General features: G+C 40.4%; 1 protein-coding gene across 3 annotated transcripts in view; it reads right to left on the bottom strand.

Annotated features, from left to right (window-relative positions):
- Positions 1–17,816, bottom strand: part of ADAM10 (ADAM metallopeptidase domain 10) — a 135,121-nt gene that overhangs the window by 102,543 nt on the left and 14,762 nt on the right. The window contains exon 1 of one of the 3 annotated variants that reach the window (XM_004274677.2): positions 8,736–9,226. The exons of 1 other annotated variant lie outside the window; for it this stretch is intronic. In XM_004274677.2, coding sequence (XP_004274725.1) covers positions 8,736–8,790 — 55 coding nt within the window. In that variant the 5' untranslated portion in view covers positions 8,791–9,226. Of the gene's footprint in view, positions 1–8,735; positions 9,227–17,816 lie in introns of those variants that run through there. One more of the 3 variants, XM_033437014.2, reaches the window with a different exon arrangement.

The following is a 17,816-nucleotide window of genomic DNA, read 5'->3' as shown; positions in this document are numbered from 1 at the left end:
TAAACATTTTCTAATGTCAAAAAAAAAACGAAGAAAAACAAAAAACCTTTCAAAGAACCTGACTGACCAAAAGTCAAATGGCTCAAATACTATAAGTACAAAGAGCCTAAATTATGCTCTGATGGCAAAATAACCCAATCTTCGTACAAAGGCAGAATCTAACAACCTCATTATACTTTAAGAATCATACCTGGAATATAGTAAGTATACCATAAATGCTAACCATTATGATTATTTCCCATATTCCATGGGTAGGCAGCATCTTACTTCTCAGGAATGCTTGCAAACAAAAGCTTCCTTCCTCGGGCTTCCCTGGTGGCACAGTGGTTGAGAGTCCGCCTGCCGATGCAGGGGACACGGGTTTGTGCCCTGGTCCGGGAAGATCCCACATGCCGCGGAGCGGCTGGGCCCGTGAGCCATGGCCGCTGAGCCTGCGCGTCAGGAGCCTGTGCTCCGCAACAGGAGAGGCCACAGCAGTGAGAGGCTCGCGTACCACCAAAAAAAAAAAGAAAAAAGAAAAAAAGAATAGGGCAAAAAAACGCAGAATGAAAATTTCATTAACATCGGGGGAAAAAACAGAGTATATCTTACTGATGGTGGATAACACCTTTTTGTGGGAGAGCAATATTATGTAAGAAATAAACTTGTTTTCCTATTAATATCAAAGAAAGTTGACAGTACAGTCTTAAGGATGGGGGAAAGAAATCTGCAAAAATCTTTTGACATTACATATCTCCCTATTTACAGAAAAACTCAATTACAATAAATGAGAGGATGTGTAAGAATAAGCTAAGGCTGGCACACTTCCATTCGTCAGAAAAATTACTTGTAATCAAGTTGTTTTCTACAGACTTTTCACTTGTGTAATTTTAAAATTAGGAACCAAGAGCATTTTTCCACAACTTTAAAGTGTATTTCCTTCCTAAGGAACTTGAGTCATCAACTGTGTCTGAGGCATCACACTGGGTTGACCAATGCTTCTTATATTTGATATGTATTCACTCTGATCTTGAAGCACTAAATACCATTAACAAAGCTGTTCTCTTGTATGACAAAGGTAGACTTCCAGGAACTATAGTGTCCTATATTTCAGCAATATACTTAAGTGCCTTTACTGCAGTCTTGGAAAAGTTACTTCTAAATTGTGACTTCAAACTTAAGCCACAGTATCTATTTCTTCACTAGAAACCAGTCAAATCATTTTCTACAAATATCTACACCTAACAGTTACAAGTGAAAGCTCAAAATAGGAGAGTATGTCTACAATTATAAGCATATTCCAACATACCCACTTTTTCAGATATGCTCGTCTCTAAGAATTAAAAATAGTAAAGTTAGCTGGCTCAAAGTGAAATTATAAACTATAAATTTTAAACTAAACCTATCACAAAGGACATAAAACATCGATAGTGAAAACCTACCAATTGTATTAAACTTCAACTACTTATGAAATACAACTTAAAAATCCAAAAGTGGAATACGTACATAATTTAGATTTCTATGCTGATTTGAAATGCCTTTACACCATTTTAAGTAAATGCAAACATAAGTACAGAGAAGGGACTTTGACTTTCAGCCCACCACACATACATACACACACACACACACACACACACACACACACAAAATGGCTCCAGCCACCACTGCAATGTTGATATATATTTACCCCACACTTTGCATTTTATCCTAAACCTACTCTCAGCACCCCACCCTTCTCCCATATTGTACCCCAAACCATCTGCCTCCACCTCCTCCCAGGAAATCTGATGTGTAGATAAAACAATTCTGCCAAAGGTGCTACCAATGACAATAAGGGGAGGGAGAGATGGAGTTATGAAAAAGACATGAAAGTTTTTGAGTACTTATGAGTTAAAATTTTGAAGAAAATAAATTGTGAAAAGTTGAAGTTGAATAGAACTAATTCTGAAGAGAGATTTGCAGAGTAAGCTACTGGTTAAGTGCCTCAAAGTATCTTTCCACAGAAACTAAAATCCTGCTAATCCATGGCTCTTCTGGGTTAACAAGAAACTGGTTTGCTTTGGTTTTCAGATAATCCTCATGGGCTATCAGTCATTCAATCACTACTATAAATTAAGAGAATCAGATTTTCTTCCCAAATGCAAACTCAAAGATGAAGAATGGGCAATGCTGGAAAAAAATTTTTTTGCTAACTGTAGTGCACAGAACACTGGAGGAGGAAGGCTTCAACAGGATAAGAATATGGGGAGTTTATGTGACTTGAGTAATCAAGACAGTAAGCTATCAGAAATAACAAAAACAATAAAAAAGATGAAGAGGACAAAGACAGCAAATTCCTTGCTAGAGCAGAGTTTCTCAGCCTCAGTTTTGGCCCGATAATTCTTTGCTGTGTGGGGGCTGCCCTATGCATTGTAAAAGATGTTTCACAGCATCTCTGGCTTCTACCCACTAGATGCTAGTAAGCATTCCTCAAGTTGTGACAACCAAAACTATCTCCAGACTACTTATAAATATTTCAGTGTCTGCTTGTGTATACATTTTAACTACACATTAATTTTTTAAAAGCTACAAAACCACATAAATACTATGATGTAAATTCATAATAACAGGCATTTTAAAAGACTGAATGATTAATATTAAAAAGTAATAGAACTGTGTTCGAGAAGGAATTATGGATTTCTCAAATTCTAGTTGCTAATGTTTGATAATGATGTTCTAGTATTTCAACTTTTAAAAATACATTTATTTATCTATATTTTGTAACTAATAGATTCCAAATGAAATTAGGCCTGGAAACAACATATTTTTAACAATATTTGCACATCACTTTACAATCTCTTCAGCATTTTACAAACTTCTCCCACTTAATTCTTAGGAAAAAAGAAGCAAATTAATATTCTACCCAATTCATAAGTATAGGATTCTATCCATATTCTTTTGAAAATTAAATCCAAAGTTCAAAGTTTTTCAAAAAATATGTGTACATATATATCCCTTGCAATCGTTAATGCAAGCAAAAATAAACGAAAGAAAATTCTGCTCCACAAATCATATATGTACATTTGCCTCAAACGCAGAAGTCACATTCTTTTCCCCAATTTGTGTCTGAAATAGGAATTTCACAATTCACATATAATCAACAATATCAAGCATAGTCTTTTCTCACTGTTGTGGCCTCTCCCGTTGCGGAGCACAGGCTCCGGACGCGCAGGCTCAGCGGCCATGGCTCACGGGCCCAGCCGCTCCGTGGCATGTGGGATCTTCCCGGACCGGGGCACGAACCCGCGTCCCCTGCATCGGCAGGTGGACTCTCAACCATTGCGCCACCAGGGAAACCCTCAAGCATATTCTTGAACTGAAGAGCCTAATTTCAACTGAAGGACAGTAAATATATACTTGTAAGGTAAAAATATACTCATTAATGTACCTTTAACTTCTCCTCTCCACCTCAAATTCACCAAACTTCTATCTCCCAACTGTCAGGAACAGTGCTTCCCAAGTGACTAACCACAGATTATTGAAGGACTGTGCAAAGTTTTAACCAATGCCCAACAAAAGTATTAGTTTGCAAGTAGGATAAAATTCAACTCTGACACACATCCCAACCTATAACCTTCAATCTAGATTCAAGATCTTAGACACTTTCAACTTCAAAGGCTGAGGTCCTCAAAGCTTTATAAAACTACACTCTCTCCAATGCAACAGCCTCTAAGATCCAAACTCAACACAGAGTAAGCCCTCAATAAATTGTGATACCTTCACATTAAACATTTGCCAAGTTTTACTAGTTTTTCTTCCATATGATTTCTTGTTGTACCCGTATTTGTTTCTACAATCACTACCCTAACCCAGGACTCAATCACCCAGTTCATCAAGCAGCTAATTTATTCCTTATTGTATCATATCCCAACTGCTCAGCCAACCAAAATTCCACAATACTCTTCTTCATAGTTATCATGGCCTATTATATGAATAATGAGAGTCCCAGTCATTATGGCCCAGTTAGCATTTCTCCTTATTTCCTGCCATGGACTCTCCATTCCAGGCAAGTAAGCCTACATGCATCTTACTACACTATAAGCCATTCTCTTCTATCTCAAAAAGCTCTCCCAAACTGGCTGATGTCCCTCCAGCTTAATAAATCCTCATTTCAACTGCAGCTACAATACATAATTGGAACTCTATTTTTATATCTTGGCATTTCTGTCTACTCTGACAAACTCAATGTTTTTTCTTCTCTTCTCACTCAAGACTGTGCCGTCATGACTCCTACGAGCCATAGACATACAATAAACACTGGTGACTAAACAGCAATGTTCTAACTGTACATGTTCTCACATTGTTTAATTGGAATTGTAGTAGCTTCAGAATGAATTCACCCAACATCAAAGAGAGTCTACACCCCCTGAGAACTATTCTCAGTACTGCTTTTTCCTGCAACCTAGCTAGGACAGGACTGTCCCTACCCCAGTAGTCCTAAGGCAAAGCTTTCACACTGCTAGACAGCAGTGTTACTGCCCTCATAGGAATCTAACTGGCAGGATTATTCCAGTTTTTCCATTTATCCTTAGTATTGCTCCTTTTTCCAAGTACAAAAATTGACAGCTAAAGCAAGTTTAGCCCCAAACTGTAAGCTGTTCTTATACTAAACCTCCATCATTTAAGATTAAATTCAGCCCATTTAAAAGGGACACAGGGGTTTCCCTGGTGGCACAGTGGTTAAGAATTCGCCTGCCAATACAGGGGACACGGGTTTGAGCCCTGGTCCGGGAAGAACCCACATGCTACGGAGCAACTAAGCCCGTGCACCACAACTACTGAGCCTGTGTGCCACAACTACTGAGCCTGTGTGCCACAACTACTGAAGCCAGTGCACCTAGAGCCCATGCTCCCCAACAAGAGAAGTCATCTCAATGAGAAGTCTGCACACCACAACGAAGAATAGCCCCCGCTGTCTGCAACTAGAGAAAGCCCGTGTGCAGCAACAAAGACCCAACGCAGGCAATAATTAATTAATTATTTTAAAAAAGGTATGGGGGGCAATGGGTAAAATGCCTAGGCTTTGAGGTCAAACTGGCTTGGGTTTGAATATCTAATTCACCACTTAGCAGGTGGATGATGCCAGAAAAATTATTTCTTCAAGCCTGTTTCTTCAAATGTAAAATATCACCACTCCCTCATATATGTTGAAAAGCGAAACTTCTAACACAGTATCAGATACACAGCAGACATCACAGAAATGTCCCTTTACTCTCCCTGCTCCATCCTACAAGTTCGTAAGATAATTTTTAAAATATTAGATAATAAACACCCTTGAAGATCTTAAACAAGTTATAAAAGGGAGATCAGAAAAGACAGAGGTGCTTGCCATGCCCAGTTCTCTCAAACCCTGCTACTCAGAGAGGTCCTGTACACACACAGAAAAGATACTGCTAATGTAGGGGATGGCTTGAAATGGGCCTTCTCAAGATGATACAGCTAACTGGATTATCAATCTCAGGTTGAAAAGATGAAGAGTCAGAGCTCCTTAAAGACAAAAGACACGACTTCCCTGGTGGCGCAGTGGTTAAGAATCCGCCTGCCAATGTAGAGGACATGGGTTCGAGCCCTATTCCAGGAAGATCCCACATGCTGTGGAGCAACTAAGCCCGTGTACCACAAATACTGAGCCTGCGCTCTAGAGCCCACTAGCCACAACTACTGAGCCCACGTGCTGCAACTACTGAAGCCCGTGCGCCTAGAGCCTGTGCTCAGCAACAAGAGAAGCCACCGCAAGGAGAAGCCTTCGCACCGCAATGAAGAGCAGCCCCCGCTCGCCACAACTAGAGAAAGCCCACACGCAGCAACGAAGACCCAACGCAGCCAAAAATAAATAAATTTATTTAAAAAAAGATGAAGACAAGAAGTCTGTCCCCTTTATTAATTTCATCATAGGCCCTTACTTGCTGGTAAAAGTGAAATAGTTTAAGCTTAAACTTTGATACTTTTAATACTTTTGGCCAAACTTCCAGAAAACTTATTTCTTTATAATGCATGCTACAAAGCGAAGCATTTACACCAGATTTTTTAATATAAAAAACATGTCGGAATTCCCTGGAAGTCTAGTGGTTAAGACTCCGCACTCTCACTGCCAAGGGCCCCAGTTGGATCCCTGGTCATCGGGGAACTTAGATCCCCACGAGCCGTGCCTCCATCAAAAAAAAAAAAAAAAGTGTCATATTCTAAAGTTCATTTAAAGTATGATTTCATTAAACCAAAACATGGGACTGAATTTACTGCTACAGCTAAAATACCTGTGGACCTCTCAAACACACCAATTAATTTTTTTAAAAGAGGAGAAAGAAAAAACATCAACTCACCAACATATTTGTGTTAAAAAAGTATAATTCACACATACATAAAAATTCTTTGGGCTATACTTAATCAGAAGTTCTAATAAATTTATAATGTGGTTGCATAAAATATTTTTATGTATATATTTGAGTCATGTCTAAATAGACATTAAACTCTAGAAAATTTATGGTATCTTCCTACAAATACAGCATAGGCTGGGACATGTGCAAGAAATGGACAACTTTAGGAAAGTTTAGTTTTATGATTCTAAACACATTCTCTTTTCCAGCTTCTCACCAACACACTAAGAGCAAGAAAAAACTAATGCAAAACAGTGACTGACAAATCGGATAGGGGAAAGCAACTAAAAAGGATAATTAAGTACCTAAAAATGATTTATACTTTAAAGTTAAATCCATATTTCCACTACAGCTTCTTCTAATCTACACAAACATATTCAGTCTCTCATAAGAGAATCTGTATGTATTCTATTCTATCATCCTCATAAAAACTTCTTACAAACTTGACCATAAAAGCTCAGATTTGTAATTAAAATATTATATATTACAATTAAATTACAAATATCTCCATACACCCAAAAGCTACAATCTTGATGCTAATTTTAAAATGAAAGATTTCTTAGTGTCTTTTTGAAAAAGTTCTGCTTAAAACAAACATCAAAAAGTAAGTAACCTTTTAACCAATGTTTAATGAGAAATGGTACTTTATAAATGACTCCGGAGTTCTGAATTTAGAAAATTTTTGTTTAAAAAGGGCCTTAGCCCACAAAGATTATGCTGTCAATTTATACTTTTTCTTCGACCATCAGAATACACCAGTTTCTATTCTTACTGTTTCACTCTTGAAAAGCAAAGGATATTTTATAGACTACTGCTCATCAGGAGTTTAAACTGCCTCACGTGGACGCCTTACTTTTTACTACCTCATATAAACCGGTGTCTAACAAAAAGTGAAAACAGAAATTTCTTGTAAGCCACATTTAGAACTTAAATACAAATGTAAAAACAAAGGCCCTTATAGAGGGTATCCAGCACAGATATTTCAAACTAAACATCTACTAGAAGCTCCTAATCTGTTTCGCTAGAAAATGAACACTACAAACTACAATAGAAGTCTACCTACAAAGTATCATCCTCAGACGAAGTATAAGACAGGACAAAAATATGCTTGGCTCTGCAGTCAAAGTTACAAAGAAAAGAACGAAAACAATCCACTACATGAAATATTCAGATATTTTCTAAATTATCAAATTTGTCTATACTAATCCGAAGCACTCCGGAAAAACTTCCAATCTAATTCTCTTAAACATATTTTAAGGTCTTTAAGTATACTATGGAGGAAGTCAAAAAGTTAACCTAAAATAAAGCACTTTACACAACAACAAAATGATGCAGTTGGTCCTGGAATACAATGGAAATGAAAATCGTCTTCAAAACTGGAGTAATCAAGAAATTATATGCTTTTAGCACACTTAACGCCAACGTGGGGGGTGGAGGGTTGCCACTGTTTTGACAATCCACTAATTACACTGTATGTCTACTCCACCTGAGAGTTTAATAAAACTCTTCAAGTTGGGTCACCGAGGGACCGTCCCTCTAAAAGACGCAATCCAGCCTACAGATCAGTGAACATCCCGAAAACGGCTTATCTTTCTCCCCACCAAAACCTTTCCCCTGGGCAACAAAATGTTTGCACTGAACATAAACACACCCTACCGCTATCTCTCTCCGAACACCCGGACAGAGGCGGGGCACTCTGGAGAGCGGTAGCCGCCCGGCTCAGACGAGAAGGAGACCACTGTTACCCCTCCACGGGCGGCCCCTCTGCAGAACCGGGTCGGTCTGGATCGCCGCGCCCGGTAAAGAACAATACAATCGCAACTTCCCACGAGCCTGCGCGGCGGTTCTCCGCGACTGAGCAGACTCCGGAATTCGCCACCAGGCAGGAGCTGGGGGCGGAAGGGTGAGGAGGGTGAGCGCGGGACCAGGATGGCAAAGACCGGCGGCCCCGCGGCAGTTGCCCGCCCCGGCGCCCGTCGAGCAGGCTGGAGGGATGGTGCTGCCGGCCTGAGCACCACCGGCTCTCGCCTGGCGACCCGGATCTCGACTTTGCTTCTCAGGCAGGCGACCCCAGGCTCCCCTGCTGCTGGGGCGGCAGGGGGCGGGAAAGGCCTCGCCGAAGGCTCGGTGCCTCCTCGGCCCGCCACGGAAGGGAACGCGGTCGGGGTGCAGGGGACAATAGGGAGCGGGGAGCGCTGCGCGCCCGAGTGGCGCCGCCGGCCGGCCGGGCTGACTGACGCGCCAGCCACACGGAGCGACTGGGCTCCGCTCGGCCCGGCCGCCGCTGCCGCTGCGCGGTCTGCCGTGCTCACCGCGCCCCCGGCGCTCGGGGTCGTGCCTCACCTCCCAGTCCCGCCGCCCAGGAGAGGAGCAGAATTAACACTCTCAGAAACACCATCTTCCGCTGCCGCTGCCACCGCCTCCTCCTCACGGGTTAACAGCAGCACATCGATCCGGAGGGAGAAGCTGAAGAGGCTTGGTCCGGAGCCTCCACGGGGAGCCGGGACCTCCCCCGGCAGGAGAAACGGCGAAGCACCTCCCTCTCGCCCCACTTCAGGGGCCGGCAAAGCTCCCAGCACCTCCAAAACAGGGACCTCCCTCCCCCTCGTTCGTTTCCTTCCTCCCTTCCCCGCTTTCCTTCCCTCGCTCCTTCCCTCTTCTCTACCTCCCTCCCCCCGAGCCCGGTACCTCCGCCTCCTTCCTTGCCACGTGACCGGCGAGCGCCCAACCAGCAGGCGGAGCCGCACCCCTTCCTCCCGCCCCTCCCCCTCCCCCAGGTGCCCCAGGGGCGCGCGCATGCGCGCTGCGGCTGGTTCCCGGGCTCCTCGGCCAGCAGCTGCTTCCTGTCCGCAGGCGGAGAGCGGGGATTGGGCTTGGGAGGCGGGGTTTCCTGGGGTTCCGCCCCCGGACCGGAGCGCAAATCTGCGGACCGCGTAGGGCTGATTCTTAGAGCTGCTGAGAATTGTCTCGGGTTAAAATGGGAGAGTCAAGGGGCAGCTGTCCACTTCTTAACTTCACAGGGAATGGAGATTTTGGTTACTTCTTTTTTTGCCTCTCAGAGTGCACGACGTCTACTAAGTAAACAAAAGCAAAGTCCCCCACCAAAAAAGCCAAGTGCGAACAAGCGGTAATTACAAAGGAGACAGCCGCCAACAATCAGAACCTAAATGTAAAGACCTTCCAGCAGCAGAAACACAGCCTGTCATATCTTTCTGATCGCTTTACAAATTTGTGGCACAGATCAGGCCTTAGCCATTCTGAAAACATGCCGCCTCAACCACAGGGTACGGAATCTCTAGCCCGAAAAATGTCCTATTTACCACTCTCTCTGTTCCATCTCTGAACAGAACTGTGGAATCTCCTTCACCCCAACTTCTTTGAAGCTCCTATTTGATTTATCAGTAACTCCCTTTGACTCTTTAAACTAGTATTCCGTGGATTAAAGACTTAAACATAAGACCTGAAACCATAAGACTCCTAGAAGGAAACAGGGGAAAGCTTGATGTTGGTCTTGGCAATAATTTTTGGATGCGACACCAAAAACACAAGCAACAAAAGCAAAAATAAATAAGTGGGCCTACCTCAAACTAAAAAGCTTTGGCATGGCAGAAGAAAGAATCAACAAAATGGAAAGGCAACCTTCAGAATGAGAGAAAATATTTGCAAATTGTGTCTCTGAGAAAGGGTTAATAACTAAAATATATAAGGAACCCTTACAACTCAATGGCTAAAAAGCAGACAATCCAATTTGAAAATGGGTAGAGGAACTTAAAAGACATTTTTTCAAAGAGGACATCCAAATGGCCAATAGGTACATGAACAGATGCTCAGTACCACTAATCATCAAGGAAATGTGAATCAAAACCACAGTGAGATATTGCCACACTGTTAGAAAGGTTATTGTCAAAAAGACAAGAGATACGTGTTGACAAGAATGTGGAGAAAGGGAAACCCTTGTTCATTGCTGGTGGGAATGTAAATTGGTGCAGCATTACAGAAAACAGCATGGAGGTTCCTCAAAAAATTAAAAATAGTACTACCATATGAGGGACTTCCCTGGTGGTCCAGTGGCTAAGACTCAGTGCTCCCAATGCAGGGGGCCCTGGTTCAATCCCTGGTCAGGGAACTAGATCCCACATGCCAACTAAAGATCTCACATGCTGCAGTGAAGATCCCACATGCAGCAAGGAAGATCCCGTGTGCCGCAACTAAGACCCAGCACAGCCAAATAAATAAATAAATATTTTTAAAAGAAGAAGAAGAACTACAATATGATCCAGCAACCCCACTTCTGGGTATAAAACCAAACGAAGTGAAATCAAGATCTTTAAGAGAAATCTGTACTCCCATACTCATTGCAACGTTATTCACAATAGCTACGATATGGAAACAACCTAAGCGTCCCTCTATGGATGAATGGCTAAAGATGTCGTATGTAGATACTGTGGAATATTACTCAGCCGTGAGAAAGAAGGAAATCTTGCCATCAGGGATGAACCTGGAAGGCATTATGCTAAGAGAAATAAGTCAAACAGAGAAGACAAATACTGTGTGATCTCGTTTATATGTGGAATCTAAAAAAGCCAAACTTAAAGAAACAGAGTAAAATGGTGGTTACCATGGGCTGGGAAGTGGGGGAAATGGGGAGATGTTGGTCAAACAGTACAAACTTCCAGTTGTAAGATGAACAAGTTCTGGGGATCTGATGTACAACATGCCAACTATAGTTAATAATACTGGTAAGCATTTTGCAATATATAAGTGTATCAAATCAACATGTATACACCTTAAACTTACACAATGTTATATGTTGGTTATATTTCAATAAAGCTGGAAAATATTTAAAACTAACTAAATAAATAAAAGTAAACAATTCAGTGGCATTTTAGTAAATTCACAGTGCTGTGCAACTATTACCACCATCTACTTCCAAGACATATTCATATGACAAATAAGAAAAAAAAACCTTATATTTCATGAATTAGAACGTTTCAATGACATCTAATTAGTCTTCATCTATTTGGCATCCTGCTTCAGGAGGCTGAATTAAAAACATAAGTATTAATAGTATTAATACTAATAATAATTTGGAATTCCTACTTCTTTTTGCTGTGTATTTTTTACAGTTTATCACCATATGCTTCTTTAATTCTCATTTTGAAAAATGAATTATTATAGTTTTTTGTAATTTATTTTATTTATTTATTTATTTATTGCGGTACGCGGACCTCTCACTGCTGTGGCCCCTCCCGCCGCGGAGCACAGGTTACGGCCGCGCAGGCTCAGCGGCCATGGCTCATGGGCCCAGCCGCTCCGCGGCACTTGGGATCCTCCCGGACCGGGGCACGAACCCGCGTCCCCTGCATCGGCAGGCGGACCCTCAACCACTGTGCCACCAGGGAAGCCCCACAGTATTTTTTATAGTTAATTCCAGTGGTTAGAGGCAAATGGCACCTTCTCTTTAATTTCAACTGGAAAAAAACCAAAATTGTGTTTTACATTGCCAAGGTGATCACCAAAAATTACATTTAAGATTGTATCTCTTTTTATTTAAAAACATACATTCATTGCATACCAGCATCATAATGAATGGTATTCCAATGTTACAAGTTTGAAACACTATTTTTTTTTGACATTTTAACTTACTACATTTTTGGTATTTTGTAAATGTATGGGAAACTGATGAAATGTGGAAATATAAGGTCTGCATTTATACCATCATAGACAGTCTGGGTTGGACTCCCAGCTTTACCATTTATAAGCTGTGTGGCTTTGGCCAAGTTATTTCACCTTTCTAACCTCAGTGTTTCTTTTCTTAAATGAGAATGATAAAATATGTCCCTCATGAGACTGTTCTGATGATTAAATTTAAATTATTTAATATTTGTAAAGTGATTATAACAGTGTCTGGCTGTTGCTACATAAGTGTTTAAATAATTGCTATATAAGTGTTTAATTAAAAATATATAAATATTATGGTTCTTCCATGAACACTCGTCCATTTGAAAGCAGTGATTAATAGCATTATTTCCTTAGCTATAATACACAGCTTTGATACTACCAGTATAAAAGAAAGTTACCCTCAAGTTTTAATAGTGAGAAATTCAGCTAGGAAGTATATGGCTGTATACAGTATATTATACAAGTAATACTGTACGAAAATGTTTCTTGCACAACTTAAAACCAATCCTGGTAAACATTTTAAATTTTCCAGCTCCTAATAAACTGCCTGCTGCATGTCTCACTGTCATGCCAAACTCAATATGTGTAACTTATCTCTGATAATGGCACCACCACCCTCTCAGTAACCTGGGATGGAGAGTGGAATCTTCTCATATTCTTCTTCCCTTGTCTACTCATAAACAGTCACCAAGAATTGATTCTTCCCTAAAAATATTTTTCTTCTGCCTTTAATCCATCCCTACCCATTACTGTCACTCCAATTTACACAATTATTTTCTCTTGCTTGGTGGACTTCTAATCCATCTCACTCCGTCTCTCTCACTTCTGGTGCTGCTTTCAAACCTCACCTCAGTCCACTGAAGTTTTCTTCCAACACCATCACTCTCAAGGAGCTACTCTTCCTGGGGCCATCAAAGATCTGTTAGGGGCTTCCCTGGTGGCACAGCGGTTAAGAATCGGCCTGACAATGCAGGGGACATGAGTTTGAACCCTGGTCCGGGAAGATCCCACATGCCGCGGAGCAACTAAGCCCGCACGCCACAACTACTGAGCCTGTGCTCTGCAGTCACGAGCCACACATACTGAGCTCGCGAGCCACAACTACTGAAGCCCGCGCGCCTAGAGCCCGTGCTGCGCAACAAGAGAAGCCACCGCAATGAGAAACCCACGCATTGAAAGAAAGAGAGGCCCCTGCTCGCTGCAACTAGAGAAAGCATGCATGCAGTAACGAAGACACAACGCAGCCAAAAATTAAAAAAAAAAAAAAAGAAAAAGATCTGTTAGTTACCGATGCCACTACACACTCTCACTCCTTATCTAACTAGACCTCTTGGTCAATTAACGTTCTCTCCTCAAAATTCCCTCCTCCAGTGTTTCCCAAGACTGTGCTCTCTCCTGATCTTGTTGTGGCCTCTCCCGTTGCGGAACACAAGCTCCGGACGCGGAGGCTCAGCGGCCATGGCTCACGGGCCCAGCCGCTCCACAGCATGTGGGATATTCCTGGACTGGGGCACAAACTCGTGTCCCCTGCATCTGCAGGCGAACTCTCAACCACTGCGCCACCAGGGAAGCCCCCGCCTTACTTTTTTTTTTAAGATTATTTTTTAACATCTTTATTAGAGTATAATTGCTTTACAATGGTGTATTATTTTCTGCTGTATAACAAAGTGAATCAGCTATACATATACATATGTCCCCATATCTCCTCCCTCTTGCATCTCCCTCCAGCCCTCCCTATCCCACCCCTCTAGGAGGTCAAAAAGCACCAAGCTGATCTCCCTCTGCTATGCAGCTGCTTACCACTAGTTATCTATTTCACATTTGGTAGTGTATATATGTCCATGGCACTCTCTCACCTCGTCCCTGCTTACCCTTCCCCCTCCCCGTGTCCTCAAGTCCATTCTGTATGTCTGCGTCTCTATTCCTGTCCTGCCCCTAGGTTCTGCAGAACCTTTTTTTTTTTTTTTTTCAGACTCCATATATATGTGTTAGCATTTGGTATTTGTTTTTCTCTTTCTGACTTACTTCACTCTATATAACAGACTCTAGGTCCATCCACTTAACTACAAATAACTCAATTTCATTTCTTTTTACAGCTGAGTAATATTCCATCATATATATGTGCCACATCTTCTTTATCCATTCATCTGTCAATGGACACTTAGGTTGCTTCCATGTCCTGGCTATTGTAAACAGAGCTGCAATTAACATTGTGGTACATGACTCTTTTTGAATTATGGTTTTCTCAGGGTATATGCCCAGCAGTGGAATTGCTAGGTCATACTGTAGTTCTACTTTTAGTTTTATAAGGAACCTCCATACTGTTCTCCATAGTGGCTGTATCAATTTACATGTTAGATAAGGAGTGAAAGTGTGTAGTGGCATCAATAACTAACAGATCTTTTTTTTTTTTAGATTTAATTTTTGGCTGCATTGTGTCTTCGTTACTGCAAGAGGGTTCCCTTTTCTCCACACCCTCTCCAGCATTTATTGTTTGTAGATTTTTTGATGACGGCCATTCTGACTGGTGTGGGGTGATACCTCATTGAAGTTTTGATTTGCATTTCTCTAATGATTAGTGATGTTGAACATCCTTTCATATGTTTGTTGGCAATCTGTATATCTTCTTTGGAGAAATGTCCATTTAGGTCTTCTGCCCATTTTTGGATTGGGTTGTTTGTTTTTTTGATATTGAGCTGCATGAGCTGCTTGTAACTTTTGGAGCTTAATCCTTTGTCAGTTGCTTCATTTGCAAATATTTTCTCCCATTCTGAGGGTTGTCCTTTTGGCTTGTTTATGGTTTCCTTTGCTTTGCAAAAGCTTTTAAGTTTCATTAGATCCCATTTGCTTATTTTTGTTTTTATTTTCATTTCTCTAGGAGATGGGTCAAAAAGGATCTTACTGTGATTTATGTCATAGAGTATTCTGCCTATGTTTTCCTCTAAGAGTTTGATAGTGTCTGGCCTTAAAGACCTTAAAGACAATTAGGTCTTTAATCCATTTTGTGTTTATTTTTGTGTATGGTGTTAGGGAGTGCTAATTTCATTCTTTTACATGTAGCTGTCCAGTTTTCCCAGCACCACTTATTGAAGAGACTGTCTTTTATCCATTGTACATTCTTGCCTCCTTTATCAAGAAAAAGGTGACAACATGTGCGTGGGTTTATCTCTGAGCTTTCTATCCTGTTCCATTGATCTATATTTCTCTTTTGGGGCAAGTACCATACTGTCTTGATTACTTTAGCTTTGTAGTATAGTCTGAAGTCCAGGAGCCTCTTTCCTCCATCTCTGTTTTTCGTTCTTAGGATTGCTTTGGCTATTCAGGGTCTTTTGTGTTTCCATACAAATTGTGAACTTTTTGTTCTAGCTCTGTGAAAAATGCCAGTGGTGGTTTGATAGGGATTGCATTGAATCTGTAGATTGCTTTGGGTAGTAGAGTCATTTTCACAATGTTGATTCTCCAATCCAAGAACATGGTATATCTCTCCATCTGTTTGTATCATCTTTAATTTCTTTCATCAGTGTCTTATAGTTTTCTGCATACAGGTCTTTTGTATCGTTAGGTAGATTTATTCCTAGATATTTTATTCTTTTTGTTGCAATGGTAAATGGGAGTGTTTCCTTAATTTCACTTTCAGATTTTTCATCATTAATGTATAAGAATGCAAGAGATTTCTGTGCATTAATTTTGTATCCTGCTACTTTACCAAATTCATTGATTAGCTCTAGTAGTTTTCTGGTAGCATCTTCAGGATTCTCTATGTATAGTATTATGTCATCTGCAAACAGTGACAGCTTTACTTCCTTTTTCTGATTTGGATTCCTTTTATTTCTTTTTCTGCTCTGATTGCTGTGGCTAAAACTTCCAAAACTATGTTGAATAATAGTGATGAGAGTGGACAACTTTGTCTTGTTCCTGATTTTAGAGGAAATGGTTTCAGTTTTTCACCATTAAGAACAATTTTGGCTGTGGGTTTGTCATATATGGCCTTTATTATGTTGAGGAAAGTTCCCTCTATGCCTACTTTCTGGAGGGTTTTTATCATGAATGGGTGTTGCATTTTGTCAAAAGCTTTTTCTGCATCTATTTAGATGATCATATGGTTTTTCTCCTTCAATTTGTTAATATGGTTTATCACAATGATTTGTGTATATTGAAGAATCCTTGCATTCCTGGGATGAACCCCACTTGATCATGGTATATGATCCTTTTAATGTGCTTCTGGATTCTGTTTGCTAGTATTCTGTTGAGGATTTTTGCATCTATGTTCATCAGTGATATTAGCCTGTACTTTTCTTTTTTTGTGACATCTTTGTCTGGTTTTGGTATCAGGGTGATGGTGGCCTTGTAGAATGAGTTTGGGAGTGTTCCTCCTTCTGCTATATTTTGGAAGAGTTTGAGAAGGATAGGTGTTAGCTCTTCTCTAAATGTTTGATAGAATTCACCTGTGAAGCCATCTGGTTCTGGGCTTTTATTTGTTGGAAGATGTGTAATCACAGTCTCAATTACAGTGCTTGTGATTGGCATGTTTATATTTTCTATTTCTTCCTGGTTCAGTCTTGGAAGGTTGTGCTTTTCTAAGAATTTTTCCATTTCTTCCAGGTTGTCCATTTTATTGGCCTAGAGTTGCTTGTAGTAATCTCTCATGATCCTTTGTATTTCTGCAGTGTCAGTTGTTACTTCTCTTTTTTCATTTCTAATTCTATTGATTTGAGTCTTCGCCCTTTTTTTCTTGATGAGTCTGGCTAATGGTTTATCAATTTTGTTTATCTTCTCAAAGAAAAACTTTTAGTTTTATTTATCTTTGCTATGGTTTCCTTCATTTCTTTTTCATTTATTTCTGAACTGTTCTTTATGATTTCTTTTCTTCTGCTAACTTTGGGTTTTTTGGTTCTTCTTTCTCTAGTTCCTTTAGGTGTAATGTTAGGTTGTTTATTTGAGACGTTTCTTGTTTCTTGAGGGAGGATTGTATTGCTATAAGCTTCCTTCTTAGAACTGCTTTTGCTGCATCCCATAGGTTTTGGGTCATCATGTTTTCATTGTCATTTGTTTCTAGGTATTTTTTGATTTCCTCTTTGATTTCTTCAGTGATCTCTTGGTTATTTAGTAGCATATTGTTTAGCCTCCATGTGTTTGTATTTTTTACAGACTTTTTCCTGTAATTGATATCTACTCTCATAGCATTGTGGTCAGAAAAGATACTTGATACGATTTCAATTTTCTTAAATTTACCAAAGCTTGACTTGTGACTCAAGATATGATCTATCCTGGAGAATGTTCCATGAGCACTTGAGAAGAAAGTGTATTCTGTTGTTTTTGGATGGAACGTCCTATAAATTTCAATTAAGTCCATCTTGTTTAATGTATCATTTAAAGCTTGTGTTTCCTTATTTATTTTCATTTTGGATGATCTGTCCATTGGTGAAAGTGGGGTGTTAAAGTCCCCTACTATGACTGTGTTACTGTCGATTTCCCCTTTTATGGCTGTTAGCATTTGCCTTATGTATTGAGGTGCTCCTCGTTTGGGTGCATACATATTTACAATTGTTCTCTCTTCTTCTTGGATTGATCCCTTGATCATTATGTAGTGTCCTCCTTTGTCTCTTGTAATAGTCTTTATTTTAAAATCTATTTTGTCTGATATGAGAATTGCTACTCCAGCTTTCTTTTGATTTCCATTTGCATGGAATATCTTTTTCCATTCCCTCACTTTCAGTCTGTATGTGTCCCTAGGTCTGAAGT

Source organism: Orcinus orca, chromosome 2, assembly GCF_937001465.1.
Source record: "Orcinus orca chromosome 2, mOrcOrc1.1, whole genome shotgun sequence".
Taxonomy (NCBI): domain Eukaryota; kingdom Metazoa; phylum Chordata; class Mammalia; order Artiodactyla; family Delphinidae; genus Orcinus; species Orcinus orca.
Note: the sequence above shows the minus strand (reverse complement) of the source record. Positions and strands in the feature narration are given on the sequence as shown.